General features: G+C 36.6%; 2 protein-coding genes and 1 long non-coding RNA gene across 3 annotated transcripts; 1 reads left to right on the forward strand and 2 right to left on the reverse strand.

Annotated features, from left to right (window-relative positions):
- Window positions 1-1,943: 1,943 nt before the first annotated feature.
- LOC131542810 (adenosine receptor A3) lies at window positions 1,944-4,358 on the reverse strand. Its single transcript, XM_058779822.1, has 2 exons — window positions 4,020-4,358; window positions 1,944-3,177 (listed from the first exon to the last, which is right to left on the reverse strand). The coding sequence occupies exons 1-2, from the start codon at window positions 4,349-4,351 to the stop codon at window positions 2,496-2,498; spliced, it is 1,014 nt and encodes a 337-aa protein (XP_058635805.1). The 5' UTR covers window positions 4,352-4,358; the 3' UTR covers window positions 1,944-2,495.
- Window positions 4,359-9,053: 4,695 nt separating this feature from the next.
- On the reverse strand, window positions 9,054-10,747 carry LOC131542821 (uncharacterized). The gene is made up of 3 exons (XR_009271789.1): window positions 10,697-10,747; window positions 10,488-10,602; window positions 9,054-10,276 (listed from the first exon to the last, which is right to left on the reverse strand). It is a non-coding gene; the product is annotated as an uncharacterized LOC131542821 (long non-coding RNA).
- Window positions 10,748-14,980: 4,233 nt separating this feature from the next.
- On the forward strand, window positions 14,981-17,637 carry adora4a (adenosine A4 receptor a). Its single transcript, XM_058779824.1, has 2 exons — window positions 14,981-15,367; window positions 16,016-17,637. Exons 1-2 carry the CDS (start codon window positions 15,036-15,038, stop codon window positions 16,632-16,634), a joined length of 951 nt encoding a protein of 316 aa, XP_058635807.1. The 5' UTR covers window positions 14,981-15,035; the 3' UTR covers window positions 16,635-17,637.
- The last annotated feature ends 210 nt before the right edge of the window (window positions 17,638-17,847 follow it).

Genomic DNA, 17,847 nt, shown 5'->3' on the forward strand with positions numbered 1-17,847 from the left:
ACTCTGAAATTTATGAAGTTATAAAGGAAGGATGTAGAAGGTGTGACATGCTGCACATTATAGCTCAAAAAAAAAAAAAAATGCTCAGAATGACTACCAATTCCTCTTTCTCTTTCATCACAATGGCATGAAATATTTTTAAATGCTTGCAAACAATGTTGTTTTGAGTGACCGAGGTCAATATCTAGAGAGCAGAGTTTTGATGGATTTTAAAGGGGTCATCGGAAACCCATTTTTCACAAGTTGATATGATTATTTAGGGTCTTAATTAAAAGTCTATAACATACTTTGGTTAAAATTTCTCAATGGTAGTGTAAAAAACACCCTTTTTACCCTGTCAAAATCAGCTCTGTTTTCAGCAAGCCATTTTTTAGTCCATGTTGCTTTAAATGCTAATGAGCTCTGCTGACCCCGCCCTTCTCTTCTGTGAGGTGACCAGAGCCGTAGAGAGAGAGAGCTGCGACAACTCCTTTGACTCCAATGGACCATTTTATTTTTACAGAAATTGCGGATCATGGAGCCGCTCAATAGTTCCCGGAAGTTAGTGCTCATACTATCAGCGCCATAGAGATGCAGCAGAAGAGACCGCTGTGATGAACTTTTAAAAGGTAAGACATTTATAGAACAAAATTGTATATTATCAGCACAGCAAATCAAATTACCTTGTGCATTAAAACAGATTATTATTAGATTATTCCTCACTTAATTAGTAGATTTATTAGATTAGTAGATTGTTATTCATTCTCTTCAGGCAGTTTCATTCGTCGTTGTGTAATTAAGACTTTTATACGTGATTTCTGCTGGTGGGGAGTTATTTAATAGACTTGGATTTATTGCAAAGGATGCTGATGGACCTGAGTGAGAATTAAAAAAAAAGTTTAAAATTGGCGAGCAGTTTTCATTTCAGAATCATGCTAGGGTAAATTTCCAAAAATGTATTATATACCACTACTATATTATAGAAGTAATCACAGTAAACCTGTACTGTATTACTGTATTTTATACTTAAATGTCTTAATAGTCACTTAATCTTAAAATATCTTCACTTATTTGTAATGAATTTTCTAAGACAACAAACTTAACATTTATAATGAGTAAAACTACAATGAACATTAAGGTGTGATTGCGCTTGACTAACATACAAGTTTTACACACACACACACATAATTATATTTATATAGAGAGGCTGAAGTTACCTTGGTAAAAGACCACAATGTCGTTTATATAGCAAACATGTACTTTTACCATGGTAACATCAACCTAAAATATGTTAACAAGGCAGGCAAGGATAGCTGACCACATTAATCCTCAAATATTAGCGTTTTTTATCTTTTAAAAACAACACTGATAAAACTACATATATATATACTACGCATAAATGTATACATTATTTATATAAATAATCTATATAAATTACTTTATAGTCTACTAATAACCAAAAATCGCAGTTCTGTCTCACTATAGTCACTAACTCAATGTATTCCAATTACCCGCAATGAACTTCCTGGAACTATTCGAGGTCGACGTGAATCACGTGAACTTCTGTTGTCGCAACTCTGTCTACGGCTCTGGGGGTGACGAGCAGTACTGTTCACTTTAGCCGCGAAACTATGGGATTACCTTTACGCCAATTAAAATAAATGTAATTTTTCAAGAAACTTGTGAAAATATAAATTGAAACTGAATAAAATGTCTTTGAAACTGAAAACAAATATAAATTGCATGCAAAATCTTTGACTTCGTTTTTGTTTTTTCATAAGTTTCTTGAAAAATTACATTCATTTTAATTGGCACAAAGGTAATTCCATACGAAACTGGCTAACTAGCACATTATTAGGAAATGCTATTTGCAAAGATTCATAAAAAACCCTTATACTCACTTCTTCTGTGAGGCTGGATTACGAATGATTCGCGCAAACATAGACGCATGTTTTTGAAAGAAGTCTCTTTTGCTTACCCAGGCTGAATTTATTTGATACAAAATACAGTAAAGCAGTAATATTGTGAAGTATGTTGTCTATTTAAATATATTTTTAAATGTATAATTTTTCAGCATCATTACTCCAGTCTTCAGTGTCACATGATCCTTTAGAAATCATTCTAATTTGCTGATTTGCTGCTCAAGAATTCTTATTCTTATTATTATCAATGTTGAAAACAGTTGTGCTGCTCAATATTTATATGAAAATATATATATATATATCCTACAGATATTTTTAGTAAGAAATTGTACACATATACACCATATCATAAATGAATTTTTTCTTCATTCTACAGTTGGTCTTTGTTTATAGGTATCTCGCTGCAGTTTTGCATTCTTTTGTTTAGTACAAAAATGACAACACTAGAATTACAGTGTATTTTGGATGTTAAAAGTCAGACAAATATTCTAAATTAGGAACTAGGCATATACAAATCCACGGCTGGATAATTTTTTTAACTTTTGACTTCTAGTCTGGCCTCCCCTACTTATTGTACATGATGGCAGACTAATGCTAACCGTCCTGATTTGCGATCAGAAAGACCTGTGGTTTTATTTTCATGCTGCACCTGGCGGTGCTGTTCGAGTTGCTGCTGGCGTTGTTATCCAAAGTCTGGCTGTTCTGATCTCCCTTCTGCTCCGAGCTTGTCAGCTTTATCAGGATGCTTTTATATGCCATCTTAATCTTAGGGACCTTGAATGCGTACACTATGGGGTTAACGGCGGAGTTAGCGTGAGAGAGGAGAATGCCGATGTAAAAGGCAACAACGGGCACTTCTGCACTTTTGTAGTAGTTCAGTGTGTTCATTATGTGCAGCGGGAGCCAACAAACGACAAACAGAACCAGAACCAAAGCCAGAGAATTGGCCAGTCTCCGCTCCTTATGGTAAAACGACCTGGACTCCCCGGGGCGCCCAACTCCTTTTCTCAGCTGTTTGGATATCATATTGAAGAGTAACAAGTACAGGATCATCATGATGATGGTGGGTGTAAGGATGCAAGTGAGGAAGTTGAAGTTGACCATGTAGGACATGTCTATGACCGTGATGAAACGACACACAATAGTGGAGTTTTCAGTGGTTGTGGTGTTTTTGTTGTGCCATCCGAACATGGGGATGAGACCTAGTATAAAAGCAGACAGCCAACATACAGTGACCGCAGCCCATAAGTGCTTCTTTTTGACTGCTCCTCTGTACCTGAAAATTAAAAATTGTATTAATATAATATAAATATTATTTGTATAATATTAATAATAAAACTATTATTCTATATCTGTACATTACATTTTAAAAGTTTGGGGTTTGGTAAGGTGTTTTCTAATGTCTTTAAAAGTCTCTTCTGCTGGCCAAGGCTGCATTCATTTGATCAAAAATACAGTAAAAACAGTAATATTGTGAAATATTATTGCAATTTTAAATAACTGTTGTCTATTGTAATATATTGTAAAATGGATCGCTGTGATCAAAGCTGAATTTTCAGCTGAAATCAGTTGTGCTGCTTCATATTTTTGTAGAAACTGATACATTTTTGTTTCCAGGATTCTTTGATGAATGGAAAGTTGAAGGAAACTCAATTTATTTGAAATAGAAATCTTTTACTGTCACTTTTGATCAATTGAATGCATCCTTTCGTGAATAAAAGTATTAATTTCTTTGAAAAAAATGAATAATTTCTTAAATTATTTAACTTGGAATGAATTGTGTCATGAAAAGTGGGCATTTCAATACTTAAAGATCATATTAAAAAGTAAAGTGTCATTTTCAGAGGCAATGCAAGTTATTATAGTTTGATTGAAGATTATGAAAACATTTCTGTGAAATAAATACATTTTTAATGTACAATAAGATTTTAAATGTCATTTAGATTTCATGTTGACCTAAAGAAGTTATTTGTTTCAAGTTGCATATTACTCAGCATCATGATCATCTCTGAGATCTGCAAACATTTGCTTTCTTCCTTATCAGCAAGCTTGATCAACTTCGCAACCACGCAAGTAAATATGCATTGCAAAAAAAGCTTGACTATTAAATGTTCAGACCTGAGAGGGTTATAAACACGCAGGTATCGGTCCACAGCGATGGCCAGCAGGGAGTGAACAGAGGCCTGGGTCAACACAATGACCACACAGCTGATGAAGAGGCAGCAGTAAAAACTAGTCTCCAAGCGTCCATCAACCAGCACTGCAAGAGGCATGGCCACTGCTCCCACCAGAAGATCAGCCACGGCCAGGGACACAATAAAACAGAATGTGGTCTGACTCAAGGCACGGCATGACCACACCGCCCAGATCACCAGCATGTTCCCCAGGCAGCATCCTACAGCGATGAGCACCTCCAGGGAAGTATAGATCACCTTCTCACCATCAGCCATGTCGAGAATAGGGACAGGAACTCTACAGGAACTTGCTTCAAGTAGTGGTGGTTTAAATAGGAAGTTGTCTTGATACATGCAGAACCAAACATGCTCACGCATAAGAAAAATTTTTTTTGCAAGATCATTACTTTGGAGTGGCATAAATATAGTGTGTGTGTGTGTGTGTTTTTTTTTCTAAATTAAAAAAAAAATAAAGAGAATGTTTTCGAAGTTTAAAAATAAGTATTCAAAATATTTTTTAATCACTTAAATTAAGAAAATATACTAAATTAGTATTAGTATACTTATTCAGAAGAAAGATTTTAACTTTTTTTCAGCAAGAACACATTCAATTAATCAAAAGTGACAGTAAAGACATTTATGTTATGAAAGATTTATTTCAAATAACTGTTGCTCTTTTGAACTTTCTATTCATCTAAGAATCCTGAATATATATATATATATATATATATATATATATATATAATCACAGTTTCCACAAAAATATAAAGTAGCACAACTCTTTTCAACACTGATAATAAGAAATGCTCATTTCTATTTCAGACATAAACATATTTTAGAATTGTTAATGTTTATATTTTTTATATAGTTATTTTTTAAATTGTAATATTTCACGTTATTACTCTTTTTACTATATTTTTGATCAAATAAATGCAGCCTTGGGGACCATATATAAGAGATTTAGTTCAAAAATTTGGTCCCACTTTATATTAGGTGGCCTTAACTACTATGTACTTACATTTAAATTAATCATTTGATACAATGCACTTATTGTGTACATACATGTCTTTACATTGTACTTATATTTTTAAAAATACATATATGTAATTACATCTGTAATTAATTTCTGCAATTAAATTTATAATTTAAATTTTAAATTTATAATTCATTTGGACACTATTTACATTTTTGGCAGATTGTTTTATCCAAAGCAATTTACATTGCTTTCAAGGACTTAATCAAACCCATGACCATAGCATTGCTAGCGCCATGCTCTGCTGTTCCATGCTTCAATCTATATTTATAAATATTTTGTGCTCTAATTTCTCTGTTGGCAGCTAAAGCAATACACCCCGTGGTGTGCCATAAAATTGTGGCTAAGCTTGTGGGTGGTTAAGCAGGAAGCTGCTGGTTTGATAATGTCATGTGAGCCAACTACAATTGTTATTGTGCTCTCGAGCAAGGTATAAAGTCATCAAAATTGAATTTTTATATATATATATATATATATATATATAAGTTTAATCAATTCTGTTATTAAAATGTAATGATATCTCTGCCTCTGAAACAACTTTTCCTTTCGACTGATGTCACCCTGGCCATGCTGGCAAGTAATGATTTGAAAAACAACTGTTAGTATTGATATATCTCCTCTAACTTATCATTTATGTCAATCATAAGTAGTAAGTTCATTTTATTTTATTTATTTATTTTATGGTCAAGCTGTCTTGTTAGCAGAAATGTGACCTTTGTAATTCACTCAAGAACAAAAATAGAATTAAGCAAGTTTCATTTGAACTCATACTTCTCTATTCCTATAAAACTGTTTCCACTTATAATGACTGAAAAACGTTCACTTAACTAACCTTTAATTAAATGTCAAAATTACATTTAGTGCTCCTCCATGTCAAAATGACTCAGACGGCCAATCAAATCAAAGAATGTGGGGGGCGGTGCTTCAGCGTTCAAAGATTGCATTCCACTTTTAGCCATGCACTCAGTGTTGCCAACTTAGCAATTTTGTTGCTAAATTTAGCAACTTTTCAGACTACCCTAGCAACTTTTTCTTCCAAAAGCACCTAGCAACAAATTTAGCAATTTTTTAAAATTTATCTGGCAACTTTTAGACAATAAAAAGACACATTTTCCATCCTAATTACACAAAAAGAAAACCAAAGATGCCTAGCAGTACACACATCACGTGAATTGAATTAGCTGCTATTTGCATTTCTTCAATATAATAATAATAATAATAACAACTGAATAATTGTTCATTTATGATAGGCTACACTTTGTTATAGCTTGTACTTGCGATTGTTGATCAGTTAGTATGCTGTAAGAAAAATGGAAAATATAGGCTGCTAGTAATTTTCCAGGACGTTATTCATTATCCATTGTAACCCTGTAACCCGAAAACACAATGCGTAATTTAAAATGCAGGTAAAAAAGCAATACGTAAAATTCTTTCATATTAACATAGTAGATTGTGCCCTATTTTTACAGCTTTTTCTTGGAGTGTAGCATACTAACTACTAATACACTGCTTAAAGCATAATTGTTGAGAATGTGTTATATTACTAGTTTACTAGCTATTAAAAAAAATCAAATATTAGAAATATTACAATTTGACTGAATATTAGGCTTGTTTGAGATGTAGGCGAGAGTAGGCGGCTGCAGTGAAATAAGCGCAGTCAAGACGGACAGTTCTGAGCTCTAGAAGTGGAACAGATACCTACGAGATGAGATCAAAGGCAGATATCGTTAGTTTTCATAAAACTGAAGATTAAAAATCATAAAATCCCATTGATTTACAATTACGGAATGTTCAAATGAGCCAAGACAATTCAAACTCCAACTGTCAAAATTCAAATTTTAAACTCCCAGAATCCTTTGAGACTCAATCAAGCTTCCCTTCTATGTACTATTTCTAATCCATTCAAACTCATGTATCTAATATTTCTAATCTTTCTGGCTGTCATGCTAGCAACATGCTAGTAACATGCTAATCATGTTAGAAACATGCAAGCGACATGCTAGTCACTTGCTAATCATGCTAGCATAATGCTAATCATGTTAGAAACATGCTAGCGACATGCTAGTCACTTGCTAGTCATGCTAGCAAGATGCTAGTCACTTGCTAATCATGCTAGCAACATGCTAGTAACATGCTAATCATGTTAGAAACATGCTAGCGACATGCTAGTCACTTGCTAGTCATGCTAGCAAGATGCTAGTCCGCTGTTAATCATGTTAGCAACATGCTAGTAACATGCTAATCATGTTAGAAACATGCTAGCAACATGCTAGTAACATGTTAATCAAGTTAGAAACATGCTAGCGACATGCTAGTCACTTGCTAATCATGCTAGCAATATGCTAGCAACATGCTAATCATGGTAGAAACATGCTAGCAACATGCTAGTCACTTGCTAATCATGCTAGTAACATGCTAATCATGCTATCAATCTTTTTCTGGTTTTTACCTTTTAAAAACTATAAATGAACACTTAACTAGCTTATTTCAAACTGAAAACCTTTAAACTTCAAGCTTTCACAACTGCTTTAAACATTCAGGCTAGGCTTTCTCAAGCCAACCTAAAGTTTGTCTCGACGAACTTTTTTATCTAGTTTAAATATATAATAGCATGAAATCAGATTTAAAAAATAAAACATTTTAGATGAGAATGCAGCATCACGGTTGTCTGAACCAATGAGCATTAAGCTGTGTTGTCAGTCAGTCGTTTCCCATCATGCTTTTGATCAGCGCAGTCGGTGGAGAGCAACTGCGCACGACTGTTCAATCCGACACAGCCGCCTCGCCTCGCCTCGCTGTTTTTTGGCACACGTCAGCATGACATCAGAGCAAGGCGGACATAACTCGGACACTTTTCTAACCGGCATGCATCTCGCGGTGATCACCGGTGATCGGTTATGGGCAGATTTTGCTCATCTCAAACAAGCCTATTTACACTTAGCTCCATAGACCACAATGCAACACGATGATTACATCATAGCAGATCGCGTTTAATTTATCCCCACCCCAAATAACTAATAAATAGGACATTGCAAAACAGCGCCCTTCGGAGAGAAAACAATCATGGCCGCCATATTGAAGGGTCGTTCCAAACCGAAGTTCTCAAAACTGTCCACTTCAAAGGGCCCTTCGGAATGAAGGATTTCGAAGGGTACAACTGATGGACACTTCGGGCCCCCATGATTCTTAGCGCAGATTCTTTGCATGATGACGGCGCCTCCGTGTGTGCACGGGATGATGACGCAGAAGGGCACTTCTAGAAACAATTGTTTGGTCCCCTACACCCTTCATTAGTGCATAGGGATGAGCCTTTCCGAATGGAACGCAGGGACTGTTTGGTCGTACACCGATTACATTACTTGCCCACCGTCATTTTTATTTTTTATAGAAATAAAAATAATTTAGTTCAGATGGAAAACGTAGCTACACTAAACTGAAAGTGTCTGTTCTGCTCCATACAGCCAGGTTTGCGTGACAAAACTAGCCCATGCCAGTCAAAAACAGCGCAAAGTAGCGTAATGACCATATCCTAAATATCAAAACTCTAAATATGTAGGTATGTTTCATACCTAAAATATCTTTTACTGTCACTGTTAAGTACATTGATCATAAACACAGCTCAAAGGCTTCCTACCAGTGGTCTTCCTTCAAAAAACGAAACATCTAGCGCAGTTTTATCATAGGTAGAAAGTCATATTTCAATAGGCTACATTTCAGTCAAATGTAATTTATGCAATATTTCAAACTTTTAACCCACGGGGGAAAATCAACCCACGGCAACAGTTTAAAAGTGTCATCGGCTGTTTGAGTGATATACTTTTAATCTGACCGTATAGTGTCATCGGCTGTTAGTTGTGGTGAATCTGAAGTTGCTTGACACGTACGTGTGTGTTCAGTATGTTATAATGCTTCTAAAACCACTAAATGGTCCTACGCCAGAACCCAGATAGCAAAATTTGTCTGGCCCACCTCTGGGCCACAACCTTGCTTCACTTCTGGCCCAGTTCTGGCTGGGTCCCCGGCCCAAAACTGGCACACACACTGAAAACCGACTCAAACAATTTCCTCTGGCCCAGATGTGGCCCACAACCTGTAAAATGACTCTTATTTATTGACGTGGCCCAGATCTGGCCCGCATACTGTAGAGTGACTTCTATTATTTTATGTGGCCCAGGTCTGGCCCAGACACTTTAAGCCAGATCTGGCTGAGACTCGGCTTGGTCCCCGGGCCGAATGTGGCCCAGAAACTGCTAAATGTAATTCAGCAGTAAAACACAAATACAACCATTTAAAAACATTAAAAAGGCTTTAATTATAAAATTACCAAATACTTTAAATATACATGAACAAATGCACTACAGTATAAACATTTACACTTTTTAAACCACAAAGTAACAAGTAAATTATATTTACTGCATATATATATATATATATATAAAAATGAAGAGTTCATTTGCAGAAACAGATAACTTCGTTTTTAACAATTTTAAAAAATCATGTTTTTTCATTGTGCATTCCAATTAATCTCAATCAAACTGCATGCAGGTTATTTTGATTAGGTAAAGAATAACTAATAAATACTAGCTAACTAACACAATAAAACAAAAACATAACAAAAAACAAAATTTTATCCGTTATCCGTTTTTGCAAATAAACTTCATATATAAAACATTGTGTGTCATAATTCAGTTCAGTTCTTATCAAATGGTGTCAGTGCAGTCAAGTCAATAATATTGCTGAATATTAGGTGTCTTCAACCAAGCAAGACAAAAGGCAACAGTGACAAGGAACCCAAACCCAAACAAGACCCGGCTCAGTCAGGAAACAGTCTCGTCTGGCCAAACGAATGAACGTGGTGTGATTATTCCAGGCTGCATCACAAGTCAGATTGTGGATTGATATCATTCAGAATATTTCATCCAACTTCTTCTGCATGAGGAAACATCACGCCAGCAGGTGAAGCTGGTAAAAGGGTCTGTGCAGAGGGCTTGTCTGGTTCTCGTAGTCTTTGCTGAGGATCTGTGCTGAGGCCATCAGTGAGGTCTTCACAGGGATCTGTCATCTAGCTGACATGGTCTCCGCTGACAGTCAGGGATGTGTTGTGGTCACTCCTGGTGCAGGTCCACCGTCTGGTCTGGATACCGACTGGATCAGCTGATTATTGTAACCTAGGGATAAGGGTGAGACAGTATATAAGCAACTAATATAAGCAATGATGTCATTCTTCTTACAAATTAACATGTACATTAGATATTATAGGAAGTGTTGCTGCTTACCCTAATTGGTGCAGCATAAAAATCCTTTAAGAGATTTGAATTATAGAAATGTGATAGTGTGTCATGTGTATGGAAGGTTAAAGAGATGGTCTTTTAAACTCACAGAGTGTGTCTGCCTCCTGAAGTCCACCCTTTTGATCAGCTGGAGCCACCTCTTCATAGTCCCCTTGACCTCCATTTCAGCAGCATTAGCTTGAAAGTTTTTTCCAAATTGCAGCCTTGAAATATGTACAAATATATATTGTAAGGTAATTATTTAATCTTAAGCATTACAGCTTTTACAATCATTAGGACGAGAGCCAGAATTCGCACCTTATATGTTTGATGAATGTTCATGCAGCAGCTCAGAATTTCTGTAAAAAATAAAATAAATAAATGTCAGATTACATATATATAGTGTTCAGATTAAACTTTTAAATTTGTTTGCTCATAATAATCCCCACCACAGTAAAATAAGTATGATTTTAATCACATCACACGGCATATCTATGCTTCAAAGTTTTCATTCACTCTAAAACTGAACCTGCTGAAGTGCAGCAGACAGATTAGGCCTCCATTCAAGAACAAAAGATGATGCACTTACATTTTACGGCTTTCTCTTACGTATCTATAGTGTTTTCTCTGTCAGAGCTGCCCACACGGCAGTGTTACCACAAAATAAATATTATTATTAAATTCAGATTGCACATATTGAATTATCTTAGCAGGTGTAATGCTACTATAGCGTGCTCAGTTTGACTTACAAACAAATGACTCATTTGAATGGTTCAGTGAATCGAATCAGACAGAGTCACTCGTTTCCCATCATGCTTTTGATCAGCGCAGTCGGTGGAGAGCAACTGCGCCGCGACTGTTCAATCCGACACAGCCGCCTCGCCTCGCCTCGCTGTTTTTGGCACACGTCAGCATGACATCAGTGCAAGGCGGACATAACTCGGACACTTTTCTAACCGGCATGCATCTCGCGGTGATCACCGGTGATCGGTTATGGGCAGATTTTGCTCATCTCAAACAAGCCTATTTACACTTCAGTTAGCTCCATAGACCACAATGCAACACGATGATTACATCATAGCAGATCGCGTTTAATTTATCCCCACCCCAAATAACTAATAAATAGGACATTGCAAAACAGCGCCCTCCGAAGGGCACTTCGGAGAGAAAACAATCATGGCCGCCATATTGAAGGGTCGTTCCAAACCGAAGTTCTCAAAACTGTCCACTTCAAAGGGCCCTTCGGAATGAAGGATTTCGAAGGGTACAACTGATGGACACTTCGGGCCCCCATGATTCTTAGCGCAGATTCTTTGCATGATGACGGCGCCTCCGTGTGTGCACGGGATGATGACGCAGAAGGGCACTTCTAGAAACAGTTGTTTGGTCCCCTACACCCTTCAAAGCTCTCACTCTGGAGGGTAAACCCTTTGAAGGGATTAGTGCATAGGGATGAGCCTTTCCGAATGGAACGCAGGGACTGTTTGGTCGTACACCGATTACATTACTTGCCCACCGTCATTTTTATTTTTTATTTTTTTTATAGAAATAAAAATAATTTAGTTCAGATGGAAAACGTAGCTACACTAAACTGAAAGTGTCTGTTCTGCTCCATACAGCCAGGTTTGCGTGACAAAACTAGCCCATGCCAGTCAAAAACAGCGCAAAGTAGCGTAATGACCATATCCTAAATATCAAAACTCTAAATATGTAGGTATGTTTCATACCTAAAATATCTTTTACTGTCACTGTTAAGTACATTGATCATAAACACAGCTCAAAGGCTTCCTACCAGTGGTCTTCCTTCAAAAAACTAAACATCTAGCGCAGTTTTATCATAGGTAGAAAGTCATATTTCAATAGGCTACATTTCAGTCAAATGTAATTTATGCAATATTTCAAACTTTTAACCCACGGGGGAAAATCAACCCACGGCAACAGTTTAAAAGTGTCATCGGCTGTTTGAGTGATATACTTTTAATCTGACCGTATAGTGTCATCGGCTGTTAGTTGTGGTGAATCTGAAGTTGCTTGACACGTACGTGTGTGTTCAGTATGTTATAATGCTTCTAAAACCACTAAATGGTCCTACGCCAGAAGTGGTCTGAAGGTGTGAATGCTTTTTTTTGTAGTGAGAAAAATAGTTTAAAAGTAGCCCATTTCTATGGAAAAAAGCAGAATTGGCAACGCTGCATCCAACACAAGCTGCCTGGTTTGACTGATCGCATGGGTCGAGAGTAGAGATGACTGATAAGACCATGCTGGAGGATTTGCTACTCAACAGATCCTGAGCTCTTTGACATATGTCTGATCTCGTAAGATGTGCTTCCTTTACACAGAGTGTGTGTGATCGCGAAATCGAAAGTGATTTCAATACCCTGCATATTGGCGTTGCACGAAAATATATACAGTATTAGAATCTTTTCGGGAGTGGGCAGTAATGGTCAAAAATTCAGTGGGAGCAGGATTAAGAAAACAGTCAAGTGCAGGGCTCTAGTTTGAGGTAAGATGAGTAGCTAAATATTTAATATCTGTTTTTCGATTGAATTGTTAGAAAGACCAACAGTAATATCCTGTTATTTATATCCCTTAGAACGGGTATATTTGTAGCAATAGCCAACAATACATTGTATGGGTCAAAATGATCGATTTGTCTTTTATGCTAAAAATCATTAGGATATTAAGTAAAGATCATGTTCCATGAAGATATTTTGTAAATTTCCTATTGTAAATATATCAAAACGTAATTTTTGATTAGTAATATGCTTTGCTAAGAACTTCATTTGGACAACTTTAAAGGCGATTTTCTCAATGGTTTGATTTTTTTGCACCCTCAGATTCCAGATTTTCAAATAGTTTTATCTCGGCCAAATATTGTCCGATCCTAACAAACCATACATCAATGGAAAGCTTATTTATTCAGCTTTCAGATGTTGTATAAATCTCAATTTAAAAAAAAAAAACCTTTTATGACTGGTTTTGTGGTCCAGGGTTACATATAGGTTTAGAATGATGACAGAAGTTTGATTTTTGAGTGATATACTTTTAATCTGACCGTATAGTGTCATCAGCTGTTAGTTGTGGTGAATCTGAAGTTGCTTGACACGTACGTGTGTGTTCAGTATGTTATGAGTATAATGCTTAGAGCCCTGCACGGGCCTCAAATTTAGGCCCTAGCCCGACCCTGGCCCGAGATGCTCAGGCCCTAGCCCGGCCCGTGTCCGACAGCTTATCAGAATTACCGACCCGAGTCCGTCTTTTTTTTCCCCCTTCTCCCAAAACGGCTCATGTTTCAGCTATTAAAATAGTTCAGTTTTGTATATAATGGCAAAGTGATTATATTTCGTTTTTTATTTTTTTATTAAGTTAATTTTGAAAAACGTTTGGAGCATTTTTTGTTCGTTAAACAAGTTATTTCTTTCTTAAAGTAACTACCAAGCAGCCAGCGGCAGACCGGCAGGCTGATCAGCATGTTTGATCAATTTAGCCTTCTCAAATCATCACGACTTGCCTAAAATAAAATCTATAGATATACTAAAACAGTTCAAGCATATAACAATGTTTAAAGGTTAAACCTAGATAAATGTGCGCTCCAGTAGTTTGTGCGGAGAACGGAAGCTAAAGCGCAGGACATGGAGGCACCAGCGCAATCAATTGCATTTTTTTTTTCAATGGAAACAACTTAAAATATGCCGTAATTTTTGCTCATAAAGGTAAGAGTAATACATCATTCGGAACTGTAAAGGGTCTACTTCTATTTGTGTACACTCACAATATCAACAAAACGTCGTGCTTTTAAAACGATACGCTTTCTGCCGAACAGAGCGCTTCACAAAAATGAACCGAAAGTCAGCGAATACATGCCTCACAGACATGATAAATATATCTATAGAAAGCTTTAAATTACTACGAAATAAATCAAATCGAAAACAAAAACTCATTCATTATTAATCCGTGAAGATGCACTTCTCTCTAAAGACGCGTCTAATGAGGAGATGAATCCACACTGATGCAACACTGACACAGAAAACACTAGTTTATTAGTAAGTAATTCAAATATCGCCTTACTATTTCCCTCGGACACATTCATGGTAATTACTTTTGCTGGGGCTTTACGGCAAGCTTTATTGCGTGTATTTGAACGCAGAACAGCTGCGCTGACGGCGCGCGCGCTACTGCTGCTGCGGGACTCTAAACACCGTCCAGCCGCTCTTCACAGTCGCAGCACGGTCTCGTGTTGTTTCCACCAGCGCGGCAATTTTTTTTTCATCACTAATTGATAATAATAATAATTCCTTACATTTATATAGCGTTTTTCTAAGCACTTGGCTTAGACATTGATGGATGTCTAAAATATAAAAATAAGGAGAAAACTAAAACAGGCCCGAGGCCCGGCCCTAGTCTGAACTATGACGTGAAAATTGTCCCGAAGCCCGGCCCTAAGGATGTAAAAAAGTCGGGGCCCGTCGGGCCCGGGCCGAAATGCAGGGCTCTAAATAATGCTTCTAAAACCACTAAACGCCAGAAGTGGTCTGAAGGTGTGAATGCTTTTTTTTTTTTTTTGTAGTGAAAAAAATAGCCTCTCTCTTTCCTCTCTGCCTGTTGTAGCAACTCTCAGTGTAGTACTCGCACAGAGGTTTCCAGTCCTGTAAGCACAATGGTATCAGGTGGAGGATTCATTTACATCTCTCTTGAAGTGCTCATTGCAGTGGGATGCTGTCTGGGCAATATGTTGGTGATCTGGGCCGTTTGGAGAAGTGGAGCCTTGAACAAACCCACTTTCTGCTTGATCGTGTCTTTGGCGGTGGCTGATTTCCTGGTTGGGGCCGTGGCAATTCCTCTGGCTGTGATTGTGGACATCCACATCAAAATCCCTTTCCATGCCTGTCTCTTCATCGGTTGTTTTCTCATTGTGCCACTGCAAGCATCAGTGCTCACCCTCCTGGCTATTGCTGTGGACCGATGTCTGCGGGTTTGTATCCCTTTCAGGTGAGTCGGCTTCCAGAGGGCTTTGAAATGACATGAGCAATGGGCTTTAATGCGTGTCAAGTTTGTTGAAAGCAGAAGTGAAATATTTAAGATTCTGTACTACTTTTAGATAAAAAAATCAAATACATAATCAAATAAAGCTCATTGATCATGTCAGCTCTTGTGCAGATTGGGTGCTTCTCATTTCTTATTTGTGCATCCTCATTTCTTTTCCTCATGCAATTAGAGAATTGAGATGGGTTAAGGCTAGAAGGGATACAGCTGCAGCTACTGGGCATGCTCACATCAATATAGCATAATTTTTATGTCCTTCAAGATGGCTGAGTTTTCGGGTCACAGGCTCGAGGAGTGAGGAAACGATGAATTTGAGTATTGAGAAGCCCCCCACGACTGCATTCCAGTTCATTTTTTCAATTTTTACAATTTCTTTCCTTGTAATGAAAAATAGTTACATTTTATTTTTAAATAGTATATTATTAGTATAATATTATTATTTTTTTTTTTTTTAGAAATATTTTAATTATTATAATGTGAAATAGAAGCATTTTTTAGATCCTAATGCAAAATGACATTTGCAACATTCAGCACAATGTTAATTTTCAGAAATATTGGGCAAAATTGATTTTGAGGCTCTTCTTTGCTCTGTAGGTACAAGTCTACAGTCACTAAGAAGCACTCGTGGTTCCTCGCCGCTGTGTGCTGGATACTGGCATCTGTACTGGGCTTCTTACCCATGTTTGGATGGTACAACCATGACACGCTGACACGTTACAACTCCACCTCCATAGACTGTCAGTTCATTGCTGTCATTCCCATTACATACCTGATCCACTTCATCTTTGAGGGCTGTTTTCTTCCTCCGTTGGCAGTCATGATCGCTTTGTATTGCTACATCTTTTTAAAAATTAGAAGTGGAAGAGCAGGTGTGTCAGCTGAAAGCGGTACATATAAACAAAAGGAGCAAAAACTGGCCAGCTCTCTGGTTTTAGTCTTGGCTCTTTTTATTGTTTGCTGGCTGCCGTTACACACGATACAATCCATCACATACTATAACCAGAGTATACATGTACCGCCCATTGCTTTGTACTTTGGCATTCTCCTCTCTCATGCCAACTCGATGGTAAACCCTGTAGTGTACGCCTTCAAAATCCCTAAGATAAAGCGGGAGTTTGGGAAGATTTGGAGGAGGGTGATTGGTCAACAGCAGGGGGTGAATATCAGTCCACAGGGGGGAGCCAATAACATTACTGACTCCACAGTACAATAAATATACAGTGGGTACGGAAAATATTCAGACCCCCTTAAATTTTTAAAAGGGTCTGAATACTTAGGACCATGTGATATTTCAGTTTTTCTTTTTTAATAAATCTGCAAAAATGTCAACAATTCTGTGTTTTCTGTCAATATGGGGTGCTGTGTGTACATTAATGAGGAAAAAAATGAACTTAAATGATTTTAGCAAATGGCTGCAATATAACAAAGAGTGAAAAATTTAAGGGGGTCTGAATACTTTTCGTACCCACTGTAGATTAAAGAAACATTATATATATATATATATGCAAACATATTTTTTTCAGACTAAACCTAATCTTTTTAATCTTGCTTCAGGTGGCAGTTACACAGTTCTGCCAGTAGGGCGCCTCACAACACCACAATCAAAGTCTGAGAGTAACTGTGTAGTTAAAGTTCCTTTCAAGTATATCTATAGTCTTTGGTAGCTAACTGAGTAACTGTATGATGCCTCTTATGGCTGAAAATGGATAATAGTGCACGTGTGTGTAGTTTAGTGCACAACAATATGTCTGTACAGTATTACAAATATGAACCTGCAGTGATGTACAAAACAAGTTGTTTAAAATAATAATGATAAAAAAAGCTTTATTATGAAGTACATATATGAGATGTTATTTGTGACTTTCATAATGTCTAAGCAATGTTCATAATATTATTTTTAGAATAAGTCACTGAAAGAGTCACCATTTATTTAAATCTATCATTTACATTTAATAATTTAGCAGATGCTTTTAACCAAAGAGAAAGAAGCAATCAAACAAATGTAAGTGCTGCGACAAGTCTCGGTTAGTGTAACGCGTACATGTAAATAAATAATAAATAAAAAGAAAACAAGTAGATAGAACAGAACACTACTGTTAGAGGGTCCTTTTTTTTTTTTTTTATAAATACATAAAAAGAAAACAATAGAAATACAACAGAGAGTGCTAGTGTTAGAGGGTCAAGGTGTATATATATATATATATATATATATATATATGCAAATCAAAGACAATAATTTTAATGTGCTTCATTAGGATGACCAAAACTGCATTACTGATACAATAACACATTCTTTAATTTCAAATAAAAATGAATCATATGAACAAATAAAATTGCAAAATAAAAGAAAAAAATTAAAGTAACAGTGCAGAATAAACTAAGAATTATAACAACTATAATAAAAACAGTATGAGACCAATTTTACT

This window comes from Onychostoma macrolepis, chromosome 06, assembly GCF_012432095.1.
Source record: "Onychostoma macrolepis isolate SWU-2019 chromosome 06, ASM1243209v1, whole genome shotgun sequence".
Lineage (NCBI taxonomy): Eukaryota > Metazoa > Chordata > Actinopteri > Cypriniformes > Cyprinidae > Onychostoma > Onychostoma macrolepis.